The 16,462-nt window shown below is 50.9% G+C and overlaps 1 protein-coding gene across 1 annotated transcript in view; it reads right to left on the bottom strand.

Annotated features, from left to right (window-relative positions):
- The window catches only part of FRMD6 (FERM domain containing 6), a 37,661-nt gene that overhangs the window by 6,684 nt on the left and 14,515 nt on the right, over positions 1–16,462 (bottom strand). The window contains exons 6-11 of the mRNA XM_019550966.1: positions 13,748–13,903; positions 9,736–9,801; positions 8,035–8,103; positions 5,132–5,306; positions 2,586–2,921; positions 1,503–1,634 (exon numbers count right to left, since the gene is read on the bottom strand). Of these exons, the coding sequence (XP_019406511.1) occupies positions 1,503–1,634; positions 2,586–2,921; positions 5,132–5,306; positions 8,035–8,103; positions 9,736–9,801; positions 13,748–13,903 (934 nt within the window). The remainder of the gene's footprint in view (positions 1–1,502; positions 1,635–2,585; positions 2,922–5,131; positions 5,307–8,034; positions 8,104–9,735; positions 9,802–13,747; positions 13,904–16,462) is intronic.

The raw sequence follows: 16,462 nt of genomic DNA, 5'->3' as shown, positions 1-16,462 counted from the left end.
GGAAGACGGGAACTTAGGGAGGACAGCAAAGATCCCTACACCGCTAGGAATGGCGAGTGTTGTTGGAAACATCCGACATCCCGCAAACGAGAGAGGCAGGAGGCCGTTGCCACTCATCCCTCTCGGCGGCTGGACCAGCCACCGTTGCAACCCCACTGAGGCTGCCAGAAGAGGCTACAAAAGATACTACTGCTGCCTGTTTTGTTTTTTTTTTCCAGGGATGCCTTCAGCAGCTTTTTGTGCACAGCCAGTTTGATCATTTCCCTTGTCTGGGCAGATAGTTTAAGTGTGGACTTTTTGCCCAGAAACTAAGATGGCTTTAAAAAAGCAGTCAATAAAAGGAAACTATGAAGATAAGATGACAAAAGGAATTGCTGGAGAGAGAGATGCAGGCAGGTGCAGGCCCTAAGTCTCCTGCAAGAGTCCTCCATTTGCAAATGGACTAGATTTCACTTTGAAAATGTCTGTGCTTCCTAGACAAAGCAGCATTTGCCGACAAGGAGCCTGGGGCTCCAGCAGTTACACCGCCCATACCCATGCTCCCATGGCCTTGCTGTACAATCCTCTTGCGTGTGTCTGGACAATCCCCTTGTGACACATTTGCACACTTGGCCTGACTGAGCTGCCACCAGCCACTGGCAGTCATTTTTGTAACCGTGCGTGCAAGCGGGGTCGGTGTGCCTGAAAAATGCACGTGCAAATGGGCACAAATGGCACCGTCCTAACCAGCTCTGCCCCTGACCTCAGGATGCAAGGAGAACATTTGTGTCCTTCTGAATATTTTCCTTTGGTGAAGACCTGTTGGGCCAAGCCCTGCCAACGGAAGTGGGGTAACCTCACCTGTCAGATTTGGCTTTCTGTGTCTCTTCCCGCTCTCTATGCAGTCGTCTCTGTACACCACCTCTCATTTGGGAGGGATTCAGTGGTTCGTAGGCCCGGGGGTAGCTCTTTGCACAGGGGGGGAACACTATCCTCTGTCTTTGGATACCAAGCCCATGTATAACGCAAGATACTGGGGGGGTAAGCTGCCATGAGACCTGGCTTCTGCTGGGCACCCTGTTGTCTTAAAGTCTCATCAGTCTACGTTAATTCAGAGGCAGGAGATTTCATAGGCAAGAAGCTACGCTGTCAGGTGAAGTAGGTTGTTGCCTATGAAAGCCTCATGCCCCTCTGAAGCAGCTAGCCTCCACAGTGCCTCCCTATTCTGCCTCCCGAGTGACTTCAGACTAGGACAGCGAACCCCGGGTAAGTGCATTTGATCTTCAGTCTGACTCTCTGCTATTCTGCAAGCTGGTTGTGTTGGTTCCCTGACCAGCTGCCGGAGGCAGGTTTCACTCAGCTTGATATTAAATGTCATTTTGCAAAACTGAACCCAATAGCTTTCCCTTAGGGAAAAAAAAAAGCAATGAGGAGAGCTGAAAATCGCGCTATCCATTACCACCTCATGCCAAAAGCAGTCCTGTAAAACATGCCCACCGGTGTCTTCCCCCCCGGTGCTGTACCTGAGTGTCCATTAAACTGCCGTGACATCAGCATGTCCTCCGTGATGTAAATGCACATGTCTGGAGTGACCTCCAGGGACGACTCGCTCAACTGCTCAAGGTCCCGGGGGTCATCGACCAGCATTTCTATCTCTGAATGGGAAGAGGAGAAGGGAGAAAGTCACCGATAGGGGAAGAGCAGATAGGAAAAGAAAGAAAAAAAAATCCAGATGCTTCCTAGCAGAGATCAGGTCTCTAAGGCCCAGCAGGAAAAAAATTCTCTGGAGGTTTATAGCAGTCCTGGCCCTGAAAAAGCAATGAGGATTTCAAGTCATGTGGGCACAGAGAAAGCTAGAGCAAAGGAGCATCAGCTATTGTGTGCAATACTGTAGCACTGACAAGCATCCAGCAAAGAGGACCCTACCCGGCCCCGCCTCCATCAAACAGGAGACACTTTGAAAAAAACCCCAGAAATATCTTATAAAAAACCCCAGCCTGCCACTTAAATGGGACTAAATGAGAAAATGGGTCTTTATTGGTCTTGGTAAATGGGTCTGTATGAGTGTTGGTAAATGGGTCTTGAATGGATGATTCCCCTCTCTCTCCCTCGTCACTGAATTGAAAGTCTGAAAAATCTGGCAGCATCTTAAGTGTTCAGGGATCTTAAATTTGAAGGAAGGTGGGACCTCAGTGGGCCTCAGGACCCCCGTGAAACGAGGCAGGGCAAGGGTGGGCTCTGGGGACTGCGGGCACAGCAGATCCATTGCCAGTTCTGCCTCTGGCTTCTATGGCAAACCTCTTGTACCAGGATGCTGCCAGGCTGTGCTGGGTTTCTCAGTGCACAGCCCTGAGCTAGCAGCACTGCTGGTGTCTGTCTCAGCCTCCCCAGAGATCAGCCTGGTGAAGACAAGCCTCCTGGGATAGGGAGGACACCCGAAGCCCCTTCCTTGCAGTAATGCAGACTTGATATAAGCCTGCTTTGCTGTGTGCCGCGTGTCTCCAGGGCCAGGAAGCTGACAAGTGGGAAGCCCGATGGCCTGGGATACAAAGGCAGACGGCTTTGGGAAGATGACCGGCCCTGCAGGACTCCCTTGGAGTGCTTACCATCATCCTGGGAGTCATCCTCCAGCCGGTCCTTGCCCCCGCTCTCCACCCCGGAGGTGTGGGAGCTGCCATGACTGGTCATGGAGCTGCAGGTCTTCAGCTTGCGGTGGACGCTGGCGCCCGAGAAGCCATCCTCGGGGCCCGGCTCACGGGGCTTGGGGTCAGTTTCAATGCCAGAGGTGTGGGAACTGCTGTGGCTGGCGGTGGAGTGCCGGGAGAGGCGCTTATGCTTGATGCTGCCCGCGCTGCTGCCACTGGCCCGCGACCGCTTCTCCAGCTGATCCATGTCCAAGTCCAGGGTGTCGCTGATGTACGACTCGCGGTACTGCTTCTTCTCTGCAAGGCAAGGCAGTCCCATCATCATTCAACCCCCTTTCCAGGGAAATCCCAGCTCCATCCTCCTCTCTCCTGCCTCCCTGCCTCGCTTCCTGCCCCTGGCTGGGCACCCTTCAAGCCCCATGCGGGGGGAGAGCACCACCCTCGCATCCACCAGTGAGCAAAGGGCATCAGGGGGAGGCTGGCCCACAGCTTCCCAGTACTGCCCAGTGGGGCAACTGGGAGACACCCACTGGTTGTGGCTGCTGGAAAAGGGCCTTTGACTATTAAACATCTGACTGTGCTGGGTCCAAGTCGAGTCAGGGCCTGCAGAGAGAGGGGCTGCAAGAAGCCTGGACCCCCGCTGCTCCCTGCTGTACAAGGGGCAGACCCCGCAGCAAGGCGGGGAATCCCAGGAAAGCAGGGCTGGAAGGGAAGCAGATCGAGGGATGTGCGAACAGGTGGTAGGCTGGGGGCAGGTGAAGGCATCACTAGCTGGTGCAACTCGCACCCCTGCTTGGGGTGTTGCGAGGGCACTGGGACAGCTGGGTTCAATAAGGGTAGAGACAAGCAGGTGGGGTATCCGTCCATTGGGGCTGTTGCACACCCCAACCAGGGAAGTGGCCTTAGGCTCGGAGTACTGCATGGACCGGCAGGGGACAGGTCTCTCTTCCTCTAAAGCAATCACTACTTGCTTGTTAGCAGGACCCTGGTCTGACCCAGGCATTGTTGTGTCCTTATGAGACAGAGGCAGAGCCGGCCCCAGCCCCCAGCGTACAGGCATGGGAAATGGGTAGCACAGCAACAAAGCTGTGTGCAAAAAGCCTCAGCACCCCCGGCCCCGATCCTTGGCTCAACCAGGCCCTGCCAAAGCAGGCCACTAGCTAATAAGGCCTGCATTTATCACTCCCTCCATGCTCCTTTGATGGCTGGGGCCCTTATCAGGAGGCCAGCACTTCCCAGCAGTGTGTTTACTGCACCGCCTGCTATGCTGAGGGCCCACACAGACGGCGAGTCTGTTCCCACAGGCAAACTGGCCCCCTCCCAGAGACCAGCAGGGCCTGCCAGGAGCTAAACCACCATGCAGTGCTGTGGCCAGTCCCTCGGGGTCCAGCAAGAGCCTCTCCTCCCACCCCTGATGGGAGAGCTGCTGTGCACATGCCTGCATGAACTGGAAACCTGAGTGGAGGATTCTGCAGGTGGTGGGATCCTTTGGGCAGCTTTCATTTGGGGGCTGAGTCCCACTCCCTGCCTGACTGCCTTGCATCTCTATGGCCCTGTATGGTCCAAACACATGGCTTTCAGGACAGTCCCCCACTGCACCCTTGCAGTCCTATGCATGCTAGGATGGAGCACAGGGGGCTGCGGGCACCAGGGCTGCACCTGCTGGTGGCTCAGGTCCCATGGATTTTGTTTTCCCGGATACAGAGTACGCCTGGTTTCAGTGAAACCTTTGCGAGCGGCTTTGGGTTTTCCAGTCAGGCAGGCCTACCTCTCTACAGGACCGCTCCAGCCTCAGAAGAAGCCTGGCTGACGAGGAAAGACTGTATGTAGGTGATTTACGCTTGCGGCTGAGATGACTGCACTACAAAAGTAGACGTGTTTCCAGGGCTCCTCCAGATGTTCAGGTCAAGGCACAATGGGATCCGACGTGGGATCCACACAACTCTACCTCCTGCTACGTCACACACGCCTGGCAGGAGATGCAATTGTGGGATCATGCATCAGATCCGGCCACACCTTATTGCTGCTGCAGGGGGAGCCCGGGATCACAAGGAGCAAGGTCCTGCAGCTGGGGGCTCCTAGGCAGGGGTGCACCTGCCTGCCCATTCAATTAATAGTGCAACAACAACTTGTCAGATATCTCCACAGCTTATTCCTTGCCTTATGATCCAATTCATTGCTTTAAAGCATGGCTGCATTACAACTTAGACGTGATTAACTGGCTAACCAGGTCTCAAGTATAATGTGCTGGGAGGTTTCAGCATTTCAGGGGCTCAGGCAGGGTGGAATAAGACTGCACCCGGGAACCTAATAGGGCCTAGCCCTGTGTGTTATGAGAGTAGAAGAAACTGGAGCAAGTGGCCCCTCAATTGTGCCCATCCTCCCCTAGGGTTAATTCTCCCCCCAGGCTCTCAACAGCTGCAACGGCTCACTGCGGCACAGGCCCTTTCACAGTCACGAAGCAGCCGGCCCGGCCCAGCCCAGCCCAGCCCAGCCCAGCCCAGTACCTTCATTCTCCTCCAGCCTCCGGACCTGGCGCAGGATGGGCTGCAGGTTCATGTAGAGGCGGTGACTGCTGCTGAGGAGCTCCAGGAGGTGCCTGGAGCGCATGGGGCAGCCCGTGTAGTAGATGAGTTTCCGGGCTGAAGGCAGCCCATCTGGCAGGATCTCGAATTTCTTACCCTATGGAGAACCAGAAGGAACCATCAGCCTCCAGCTGTGCTGCTGGGGTGCCCAGGAGAGTCTGGAGCAGGGGATCCCTCGCCCAGGCCATGCTGATTGCATTGGAAAGGCAGAACACCCCCCCCCCCCAGGCATGTCGTCCCGCCTGCACCATGCAGGGAGCAGACAGGGTTCACCAAAAATTACTCAAGGCGGCTTTCGTGCAGAATTCAGCTGCACCAGAATGAAATCCCAGCGCGTGGGACCCTTCAGCAGGAGTGCCTGCAGCTGCCTTCCCATCGGCCTGTTCTGCCCAGCAGCCTGTGCTAGGGAGATCTGCTGGGCTGATGAGGACAACCTCATCTGAGCTTACAGACCTCTGGATCCCCACAACACCCGCCCCACTGCTGATGGAGTGTGCATGCATGTGGGGGGGGGGCATTCAACAGGAATGGGGTGTTTAACAAACTCCATTTGGGGTCTGAGCTAGCATGGTCTAAAGCAGTGGTGCCCAACTTTTTTAGACTCAAAGCACCCCTGGGAAAATGCCAGCTCCTAGTTTTCATTAATGTGTTGCCTACAGAAGAATATGTATTTTTTTTCCTGTTGCAATGGACTCAGAAAGCCCACAGCAGGGCAGAATGGTTTTAACACTCTGGATTACTAGTTGAAATCCCTGGGTTTACCTTGTGAAGCCTATATGTCCCCCCCCAAACGGTGCTAACTAACATTGCGCGGTGTGCTGTGGGACCCCTGAAAGGATCTCACAGCATCCCGGGGCACAGCAGCGCCCTGATTGAGAACCGCTGGGCTAAAGGAACCGAGAGAGGAGCTCCCTCCAGATGGACGATTTCCCTCCACAGCTTTGTGAGGCATCTAGTGAAATATTCAGCAAACTGGTGACTTTTTGACCTGGGAGTGCTCCACGCACATTTTTCAACAGGAATTCTACAACCCTTTTCCTACCTGCGCTATTATGGGGAAAAGCCTCAAACTGGGACTGGCCGTGTTTGCATCTATATTCTTGATCTAGCTAGTAATCATTACAATAAGCTCATGCTTGAGATGCTGCTTCTTGCTGCCACTCCATTTACAGGGCAGAGCCAGGCACTATGAAAAACCCAGAGCCCCAGCACATAAGATCTGCCATTTACTGGGTTGGACCATAGGTTCATCTTGCCCAGGATCCTGTATCTCACTGCAGCAGAAAGCAGATGCAGAAAGGGAGAGTGAACAGGGTATGACCAGTTTTCTCCCCGTCTCTCTCCCACTTGCAGCCTCCAGCATTTAAAGGTTAGGAAGATCTGATTCAGAGGCTGTATCCTTAACTCCCATGCTCAATAACTACTGCTACTGATGCTCCTTTCCTCCAAAAAATTATCCAGTCCCTTGGTGCATCTGGTTAAGCTGTCAGCTTACACCATATCTGTTGGAAATGACTTCAGTGACACACTGTGTGAAAACCTTTGTTAGTGTTAAACTTACTACATGCTAGTTTTTGTCCCCAGTTCTTGTCTTGAGATAGACAGTAAATGAGAAATTCCCATTGACTTTCTCTTGCCATTTACTATTTTGTAAACCCTTCTCATGTTCCCTCTTAAATGTCTTGTTTCTCAACTGAGCAGGTCTGGCCTCTTTAGTGTCTCCTCATCCAAAAGGCCTTCCATACAACAGATCACCCCTGCTGCTCTTGTCTGGACCACCTCTAGTTCTTCTGTATCCTTTCTGAGATTGAAAGAGCAAATGGGAATGGAGCCTGCACATCCAGTGCACACTGCAGCTCTGAGCTCCTGAACTACAGGAGCCATTAACATATCTGAGACTATGTGCAGCATGCCTTAGAGGAGCCTCCAGCCTAACCTTTCCAGAGTCGCTAGCAAGTTTACGGAGGCCCAGCTTGCAGCACCCTGAGTTTGGGAAGTACTGGGCTCCTAGAAAGGGGGCTTTTGTTAACACAGATTGATGTAATAGCAAGCCTGAAATATGCACATGCCTTCTCCAGCTTGGCTGATCTTCCACTGGGTTGGAAACTTTCCCAGCATCCCCAGCCGGCTTGTAGCCACAGGTCCCTGCTCTAATGACTGCATAATGGGTGCGTCGACACATCGCCATATGGTAACATTGCTATGGCGCTGTACTTTAGTCCTTTCGCACCCATAGTATGGGTGGTTACTACACTGTGGGCGTGGTGCATGGATAAATTTCACTGCTGTGTTGCTGTAGCGGCGTGCTATAACAGGAGCGCGCCAGTAGACCTGCTGGCTGGTAGATCACCATTGGATGGTGATCACGTGCAGACTTGCACGATCGCTGCACTGCTGTAGCATGTCGTACGGTGACGTAGCGTATTGCTCCGTCTCCGTAGCACAAAGTGTAGATGCGCCCAATGTTTCCCTGTTTCCGGCCTTGGTTTCAATCTGTTCCACTGGTTCTGCTGCTTTCAGCCAGGCAGTATTTGGAGGAGTTGCTCCTTATTTCCACGAGCACAATGCAGATCAGCATCCGGGTGTGCAACTAGCAGGAACAGAATATGCACTGATAGGGACCAGCTGATGCAGTTGGTCCAATGAAAGATACCTCCCGCAGAAATCCTTGCCTCTTGCATATTAGACCATCTTGACTAAAACACCACCCCAACACTACAACTGACATGTAAAACACATGCTGGACTGGATGCAGGCGAGTCGAGGAAGCTGAGGAGGAGCAGGATTTTGCATTCTCCAAGCACCCTTTGCAATGTTATACTCACCACAAACACCAGTTTCCCCACGTTTGTCCAGGGGAAGTCAAAAAGCAACTGCTTTTCTTCATCCAAATTCTGGAGGGGGGCAAAAAAACCCAAAACAACCCATTACACATCTAGAATGGTATTTAGGCAAGCGGTGCATTATTGCCATTGACTTCGTAACAGGTTGCAAAACCAGTCCTTAAACTTCCTGCCCCCGCATGCTCCAATACATGAAATGCTGCCTTAAAGACGCGTCCTTAAGGAACTGTTTTGTGATGTAAGAAATCACATTCATGGCTCCAGACAGCAAAAGCATGTCATTCTTGTATGCAGCAGTTCAGCAAAGTGCTTAAGCATTCGCTTAAGTCAGCGGTTTTCAACCTTTTTTAAACGAGTGTACCCCTTCTGTCTCGAAGTTTCAGCTCATGTATGTACTCCTTTGTATTTTTTTCTTATTTTAAGGGTGGGGGCAGGTTGAGGCCCCATGGTGAGGGAGGGAGTGGGGCAAGGGCAGGGGCAAGCGTTGCTCAGGTGGGGCGGGGTGCGGGATGGGGTGCATGCAGGGGTGGGAGTCACCACCCCCACAAGCCCAAGATGAACAGGTCATGGCTCTATCCTGTGCTCCACCCCAGCTGCACAGTACCTGCCCCTGCCTCCAGCCTCAGTCCCAGCCCCACTCCCTTCCCCCACAACAAAATTACCAGCCGGACCCAGCTGCTCTCCACGTGGCCGGGCTGCGCTCTTGGCCGCCTGCATGCTGCATGGTGGCCGCGTGCATGCATGCAGAGTTCTGCGTACCCGCTACGACCCTTTTAAGTACCCCTAGTGGTATGCATTCCCCCAGCTGACAACGACTGACTTAAATGCTTTGCTGAACAGGATTAGATTTAAATGTTTAGAGCATGAGCTGAACCCGCCCCCGCCCAAAACAGAGGTTAATGGAAACACTGGCATTCACTGCAAATGGAACGGGAGGAGGGACTTTTAATGCTTAATTACTCTGCTGACTTCAGGCCTGAATCCATAGCTGGCTCCTGTAGCAATACCATTTGCCGATCCAAAGGTGAGACATTTCTGCCAACCAAATAGCAGGGGACTGTGTTTTTAGAGAAAGTCTAGCTGATTTCTAAGTTTTCCAAAGCCAGTCAAAGGGTAACGCTTTTCTAAATGCGTGCCAATCACTCTGCCTTTATTCTTTACCTGACTTCAGTGGGAGCACTGCCACTCGAACAGTACAGTGCACCCAGCGGGGGTCTAAGAGCAGGGTAGAGGAGAGATCCCGCTGACCACTTTTACTGGGGCCAGTGGCTCTTATCACACAGAGAAAAGGCAACAAATAATATTTGCCTGCAATGTCCCCAGCAAGAAGTCCACCTGCACAAATCTAACTGGTATCTAGCTCTGGAAGCTGCCTTTGCAACTGGCCCGTTTCTCCCACACTTAACCCCTTGCTAAAATTTAACACAACTAACTTCCAGCAAGAGGACTGACCCGAAGAGACCGCTTCCCAGACCTCGAAAATAGTTGGCGAACTTCTAATTTTGTTTTTTAAATTAAGAAACATGATCACAGCCTGGATAAGTTCCACTCAGGGAGCAAACTTGACATCAGGTAAGGAAAACAGATACGGTGCCTTTCAGGTCAGGCAGCGTGACTTCCCCTAAGGCGGCATCTGGGCACGTGACAACAAACCTGGCCCCATATATTTATTTAGACGCTTACCTGGAAGATCTGGATGCCCCGTGTTGTCAACCCAAGGGTCAAGGAGGCTTCAACTTCCCTTTTATCCTAAAACAAAACCAAACAAAAGCAGTGCTTTTAGTCCATAAATTCAGTATCCGGTAATATCCAGTGGAAGACTGCCACAAGAGAAAAGGCAACAGCCAACAAGGTCATTTAGTGGGCAACGATTGTAATATTATCCTATTCAGTTGCTGCTCTGTGCTGGCTCGTTTTCCTCATCCGTGGTCTCCACAAGCGGTTTGGCCCTGACGTTCAGAGGTGCGGAGCCACTGCAGCTCTCACGGTCTGCAAAAAAAGGGGTGCGAGAGTTTGGTACTTCTGTAAATTTAGCTCCTGCAGATTGCTTTTATGTAGTTAGATGCAATTTGTTGGAGAGCACCGCCGTTCTTAAATCTAGGTACAAACGCAACCTCAGCAAGAGTCCCATCATGCTCCCCTTTCCACATCTCCCAGAAACAGTTTTCTGGTTCAGATTTACATGACAATGAGGCGTATAAACCTATCGCCTCTGCATTTCGCCCGCTCTTATATTCCATTTGTGACTGGGAGAGATTTTGAAGCCTGGAGACAAAGACTACACGATTTCCTGTATCACTTAAGCCTACTGCATCTATTCCAAGTGCTGGATCCGTTATCAAGAAACATCTACAGCAAATAAATCTACTCCTACTGGCTAGGTATATTCTTCTAATCACTTCCATGTGTTGTACAGTAACACCACTCAAATCTCCAATGTTAAAAGTCTAGCATCTGTGCCATTAAAAATGTGCATAAATTTGCCAGGTTTATATTGGTGTATTTAATCTTAACAAACCTGAACGAACGTCTCCTCTCAAGACACCCAAAAAAGACACAAATCAGAGAAAAGCGAGCAACGTTAAGGACAATCCCTGGATACGGGCCATAAAAGAACTCATATAAAGCTTTAGGATTTCCAAAGACAATGTTTGAAGAAGGAAGTTCAACTGGTCTTCATTTAAAATAAACTCACGCTTAAAAAAAAAGAGAGGGGTAAGAGCACACCCTGGCAGGGTCAGAAGTCTCTGCTGCAAGAGGAGGTTTGCTCTGATTACTTAGGAATTATACAGCCATGTGTGACCTGGTATCATATATATATTGTAGGAATATGGGACTGGAAGGGACTGCCTGGATGGTCAAGCTCAGACCTCTGCAATCTCAGGCACCCCGTGCTAAAATCCCTACCCTACATGTACTGGACTACAGCTTACAACTTGTTAGTGTGGTTTGACCCCACTGCTTCTCCCAGAGGAAAAAAACAGCACCTCGCTGCTCTGCCGACTCAAGACGTATTCATGGCACGTTAGACCCACTTGTTCTTTTTCCAGCATTGCCCTACCAGTTAAGCAGCTCTTCCCCACTTATGCTCGCAGTATGTTTGTGGACATCCCCTTCTCAGCCTTTGCTTAGCTCTTCTGGTCCTGCCAGCCTGATCATCCTCACCATCTTCCTCTGCACCTGTTCCAGTCTGGAGTCATCTTCGGAGGACGTCGGAGACAGGATGGGGACACAGCCTTCCAGATGAACGTGGGCTATTAGGAAGGGTTTCACATCCATGAAAGCTTAAACACCATTGCCGGTGCAACCACAAGGGGCTCCCAACTGTGACATTACCCTAATGACAGATCCTAAGGACTGCCAGTTTTCCTAGATTAGGTCCAGGAGCGGGGCAAGTGCATGTCGTGTGTCCTGACTCCAAGTTTTGCTTCTTTGTTATGGAAAGAAGACAAAGAAGCAAAAAGTGATTTATGACCTAGTGGGCAGTGGGTTATCCTAGCCAGTGGGGTGGAAAGAGATGGGTTGGGGGTCCCTTTACTTGCACGTACAGGGGAGTACCATGCAACTCTTACTCTCCCATCCTAGCCAGAAGTCTGAGCAGTGTACGGGAACGCGCTTGCTACAGACCCCAGTAAGGGCAGTGACCAACAAGCAACTGAGTCCTAGGCTCAGGACTAATCTGTCTGAAAGTCAGGCTACAAACAGACAGTGCTTATGTTGCAGGAGAAAATATTTTCTCCTGGGACAAAGTGCGATCATTTAGATGTCCATATCGATTGTCCCAGGACAAACCCTAAAAAGGCTTCATTGGATAAGAAATGCCAACAGTTTGTGTCAGGACATTGTAAACCACTGTCCTGGGATTGCTAACCCCTAACTGGAAGGGCAATCCATGTACCCACCAACCCTGGGACTTTTTTGCTCTGGGACAAACACAGGCACAGCTTGTTCCAGGACAAATGCAACATCTGTTTCTAGTCTAAAACCACATTGTCAGATCTGAGTGCACCCCAATGCATGATATGTTAAGGAGAGAGTTGGCCCATGCCATTCTGATTCATTTATGAGATACATTTGGAATATGTCCATGCCAAACTTTTTACAACACCCGAAAAAGCCACATTTGATCACATAAAAATACGTACATAATAGGAGGCATTATTTAAAGAGCTCCTAGATACATAATAGAGAGGTGTTGGGTGAGCCTGGTGGCAGGGGAATACTGACAGCACAAGAACTGCTGAAAGCAGAATGTCTTCATAAAAACCCTCTTCTAAAATTACAAGAGCCAGCTCTTCAGCAAGTGGAAGTTGGTCTACTGAAGCCAGTGGCACGTGAATGACTGATCCACTAATGCAATAAAGTTGTTGGGGGGAAGGAGAAGAGGGGGGAGGTTGGTTCACTGTCTTTGACAGGACCAAGATCAGGGCCAAGACTTAAACTTGATGGGTGCCTATACATGACCAGTGAGGCTGCTCCAATGCACTGTAGTTACAGTGTGTTGGAGCAGTCTTGATTAATCGAGTCTGCTGGAGTGTAGTAATTGCTGCACTCCAGCATCTCATTCGATGAGCTTTAGATAAAGCACCCTTGCCACCATTTTTAAATGCAGGGACGCCGACACACGAGATGCTCCGGGTGCTTTCATTAGAGCAGCTTCCTCCCAACTCCAGGAGCACGTGTATAAATGCCCATTGTGAGGGGAAAATGCACTTATTTACTTTGCTATATCAGGCCCTCTGGCTTCAACCAAGGTACTCCGGACTCACTCAGGTCTCAGTTCACTAATGCACTTGCTCGAAGTTAAGAATAGGTGTTAAGATGGGAGGAGATGCCCGGCTGAATGAAGGCCTGAGCGATCATCATATCAGACTGCCGGCACCAAGGACGGAGTCCGTTTCAATTTTACCCCACTTCAGAGCGTGAAGAGAAAAATCAAGGCTTATGCCTTTACTCTGGTTCTTCCACTCAGATCATCTGCCTCTTCTGAACAGTGAACTGGACGTTGTTAATTAATGAACCGGGAACGAGAGAGAGCGAGATGGAGGGGAAGTACATGTTGTTAGAGCCCTTCAGACATCTAGATGGAGCAAAAGTGAGCAATAAAGGGTCATTTCAATGATTAAAAGCCAAGAAAACAACACAGAGAATAAATCTGGCCGATATTTCCAGCCTGTTGCCATCTTCACAGCCTCCAGCTCTCTGGCTCTTTTTAATAATTCATTCCTTTGTAAGGATTATTGTGATTTGTATTTGCAGCTCACTGCTGCTTTGTTTTCCAGAAGACAAATGTCTCTTTAATTTGAAGAACATTACAAAACGGCTTGCGAAACATCAAACAAATTGCTTTGTTCCCAGGAGACAGCAAATGTAAATGTGTCGCGGGCAATGAAGAATTTCCCTGGAAATCTCAGAGGCTGCATTGAATCCAGCCCATCCCGGCTTTCAAATCAGGGCTGTTTTCTCTCTCGGCTCTTGTTAACTTCTACGAATCAAAGTCCTACGAGAAGCAGCAGTACTCTGCCTCGCGGAGCTAAGTACCCCCCCATCTGCAGCGCAGACTGAGCCACTATAATGATCAAGTGACATTTCGAAGGCGACTCTTCCCATTGCACACTGGAAATGATTCAGCAGCTCCAAAGCCCCCAGATCCCAAGCGCATTGCTTGGGTGGCAGAGCGGCAGCCCTCCCTTACCTTGTACAGCCTGTAGTAATGAACAGCCACGTCGTCCAGCCGTACGGCCTCCTTAATGTATTTGAGATGGGCTTCCGAGGCCGTCAGCTCAAACTGATCTTTGTGCATGTTCGGGATGTGCTTTAGGATGTAGTCTTTCCCGCGCTTGGTCACCACCTGGGAGGAGACAAGCAAGGGATGCTGTTCAGTGCCCGCAGCGGGGAGGGGAAGAGCGGTGTGCAACTAGCCGCTGTGCCCTTAAATGCTTGGCAAGTGCTAAAAAAAGGGTTAGGCCATCACCCTCCAACCCCTTGTTAGCCTGTCTGCTTCAAACATAGTCCATGCCCTTGGGCCTCACAGTCTGTAATGCATCAGCCCCATCCTTGCCACCACCCATCTGGTAGGGAGGTGCTATCATTGCTGTTTCCAATGGGTAAACTGAGGCACGGAGATGCTGAACGCTTCTCTATTGCATTGCAGCAGTGGGTCCCGACTTGTTGGGGTGGAAAACGGGGGGCGCTTGACCCAGCGCTCGCCCTCAGGTCTGCAGGCAACTGAAGGGTCAAGATCAAACCCAGAGGAAGGAGCCTTGTTTGCAGCTTGCCTGAGGATGGGGGTAGGCTCAGGCTGCCGGTGCTGGGACCTGCCCCAGTGCTGAGTGACTGGGCTGGGGTCACATCAGACGTGTGCAGCTGAGGAGGGACCTGAACCCCAGACCAGAGAATGGATGGGATGGGATCCTGCTCAGTGCCATCTCTCCTCTCCCCGTGGGGCTAGGCTGGACATGAGTCAGGCAAGCCCCTCACCTCCCGAGTGAAAGCATCCATCTTTCCTTCACCCGGGAAGCTTTCCAAAAACACTCCGAAGCTGCTAACACCCACGGCAGATGCATGGAGAGCCTGAGCCAAAGGAAGCCAGGGTAATAATTCCTCCCCCTCCACCCCCGTTTTCACTGGGCTTTTGGATCAGGCCCTAAAGAGGCCCAGGAAACCCACAGTTGGGGCCTGATTTTTCTCCATCACAGGGCTGCACAACAGGATTCACGAGTTGGGGCGGATCTGGGGCTCAGGCAGTGCGTTCGCCTATATATGGAGCACGATCGCAGAGCAGAAGGGTTTATAAACAGGGCTGACATTCCTCCCGATCGCAGTCGCATGATCTCAGCACGGGCCCTGGCTGGGGGAAGGGGATGGAGACCTGTACAGCAGAGCAGCAGGCGATGGCGCCGTTGGAAGCAGGGTAAATCAGACCCAGCTGCGGTCTGCGCGGCTGTGCCCAAACGCGCTTGCTGGAAGCTGCCCTGCCTGCACTTCCCCCTGCAGACATCCCCTCCCGCCAGCCGCCTTGCAAGAGCTGCAGCAGAATAAATGAGTCTCCTTGTTTTGCAAGCATTGAAGCTGGAACAGAGAGGTGAAGAAGCAAGGGATTGGGCCCCAAACAGAGGAACAGATGTATATTGGTATTTGACATCAGTGGAAATGACCCCAGGGCAGGGGTGGATCCAGAGCGGGGGGCGGCAATGTGGTCACATCGCACTTTGCCCAGCTGGTCCCTGCCTTCAGCTGGCTCTGGAGCCTACTGCGCGGCTCTCGAGCAAAAGCTGCTCGAGGATTTGGAAGAGTTTAGGCAACCTCATTTGAGCATGTCCAGCCTGTCGCAGTTCTCACTAAGGACCCTTTCCAGGGAGAAGCATTTACAGATCTGAAGTTAAAACCCATGCCCCTCACTTTGCTGGCATAGCTAAAAGTAGCGGGGTGTGGGAGGGGAAGAAATCACTCTTTTAGCCAACATTGCTACTGCAGCAAAACTGAACCGAAGCAGTTATTTCAGCAGCCAAGTCCTCTCCTTGCATTAGCTTATTTTGTTCAGAAAATGATCCTGATTAAAAACCAAAAACAAAACAAGCAACCAGCCCCACTTTCTCCAGTATAAGCTGGAGGGTTTCCCAGCAGAGCTCTAGCAGCAAATGCTGCCTGTTTTGGACAACGCCTTCGCGTTTATGAAGACAGATGCAGTGAACCGCAGGCAGAGGTGGGCACAACAGTTAATCAAATAGCTTCCCCCACTCCTTTCGTAACCAGGAGAGAGATCCAGCTCGTACGTCTGAGCGCCAGTTGTGAACGTAACAAAGCCTGTGAACGCCCACGGAGCTTCAGCAGAATTATTCCAGCTGTTTAAGAAATAAAACACAATCCCAAAAAGCGTATTTTTACTTCCATTTTAGGCTGCTGCTTTCAAAGGAGCCTAAAGGAGTTAAATAAATACGTCAATCCTATTTGAAATTCATAACATCGCTGAGTGCCTAACTCCCCTAGGCTCCTTTGAAATGCTCAAAAGGGGATTTTTAAATGTCCCCACTGTTGGTTATCAGATCAGCAGGCAAAAGGATGCCTGTGTGAGTACTGCGCAGTGTATTAGAGCAACCTGCCAAAGCAGCTTTGTATGACATGCAGCGACCCTGGGCTCAGCAGAAAAGGGAAAAAAGGGGTAATTACACTCGGGTTGAAAAAAGATGAAAAAGGAGTTGGCCGACTTCAGGAAGTGCATAAATCAAAGGGAACAATTGGGCCTACATCTTTATTGACCTTGTTATGTGGCACAGCCAGGCCTGGCAGTGGCTACTGTGAAAAACACGAAGGTATTCAAGGTTGTAGCCATATTGGTCTACAAGAAAAGGCAATCAGGACTCGTAGTAGAGATACCTTTTATTAGACCCACAAGATTTTTGCAAAAAAT

Source organism: Crocodylus porosus, unplaced genomic scaffold (assembly GCF_001723895.1).
Source record: "Crocodylus porosus isolate Cpor-Errol unplaced genomic scaffold, CroPor_comp1, whole genome shotgun sequence".
In the NCBI taxonomy this organism is placed as follows: domain Eukaryota; kingdom Metazoa; phylum Chordata; order Crocodylia; family Crocodylidae; genus Crocodylus; species Crocodylus porosus.
This window is presented reverse-complemented; position numbering and strand designations above follow the sequence as displayed.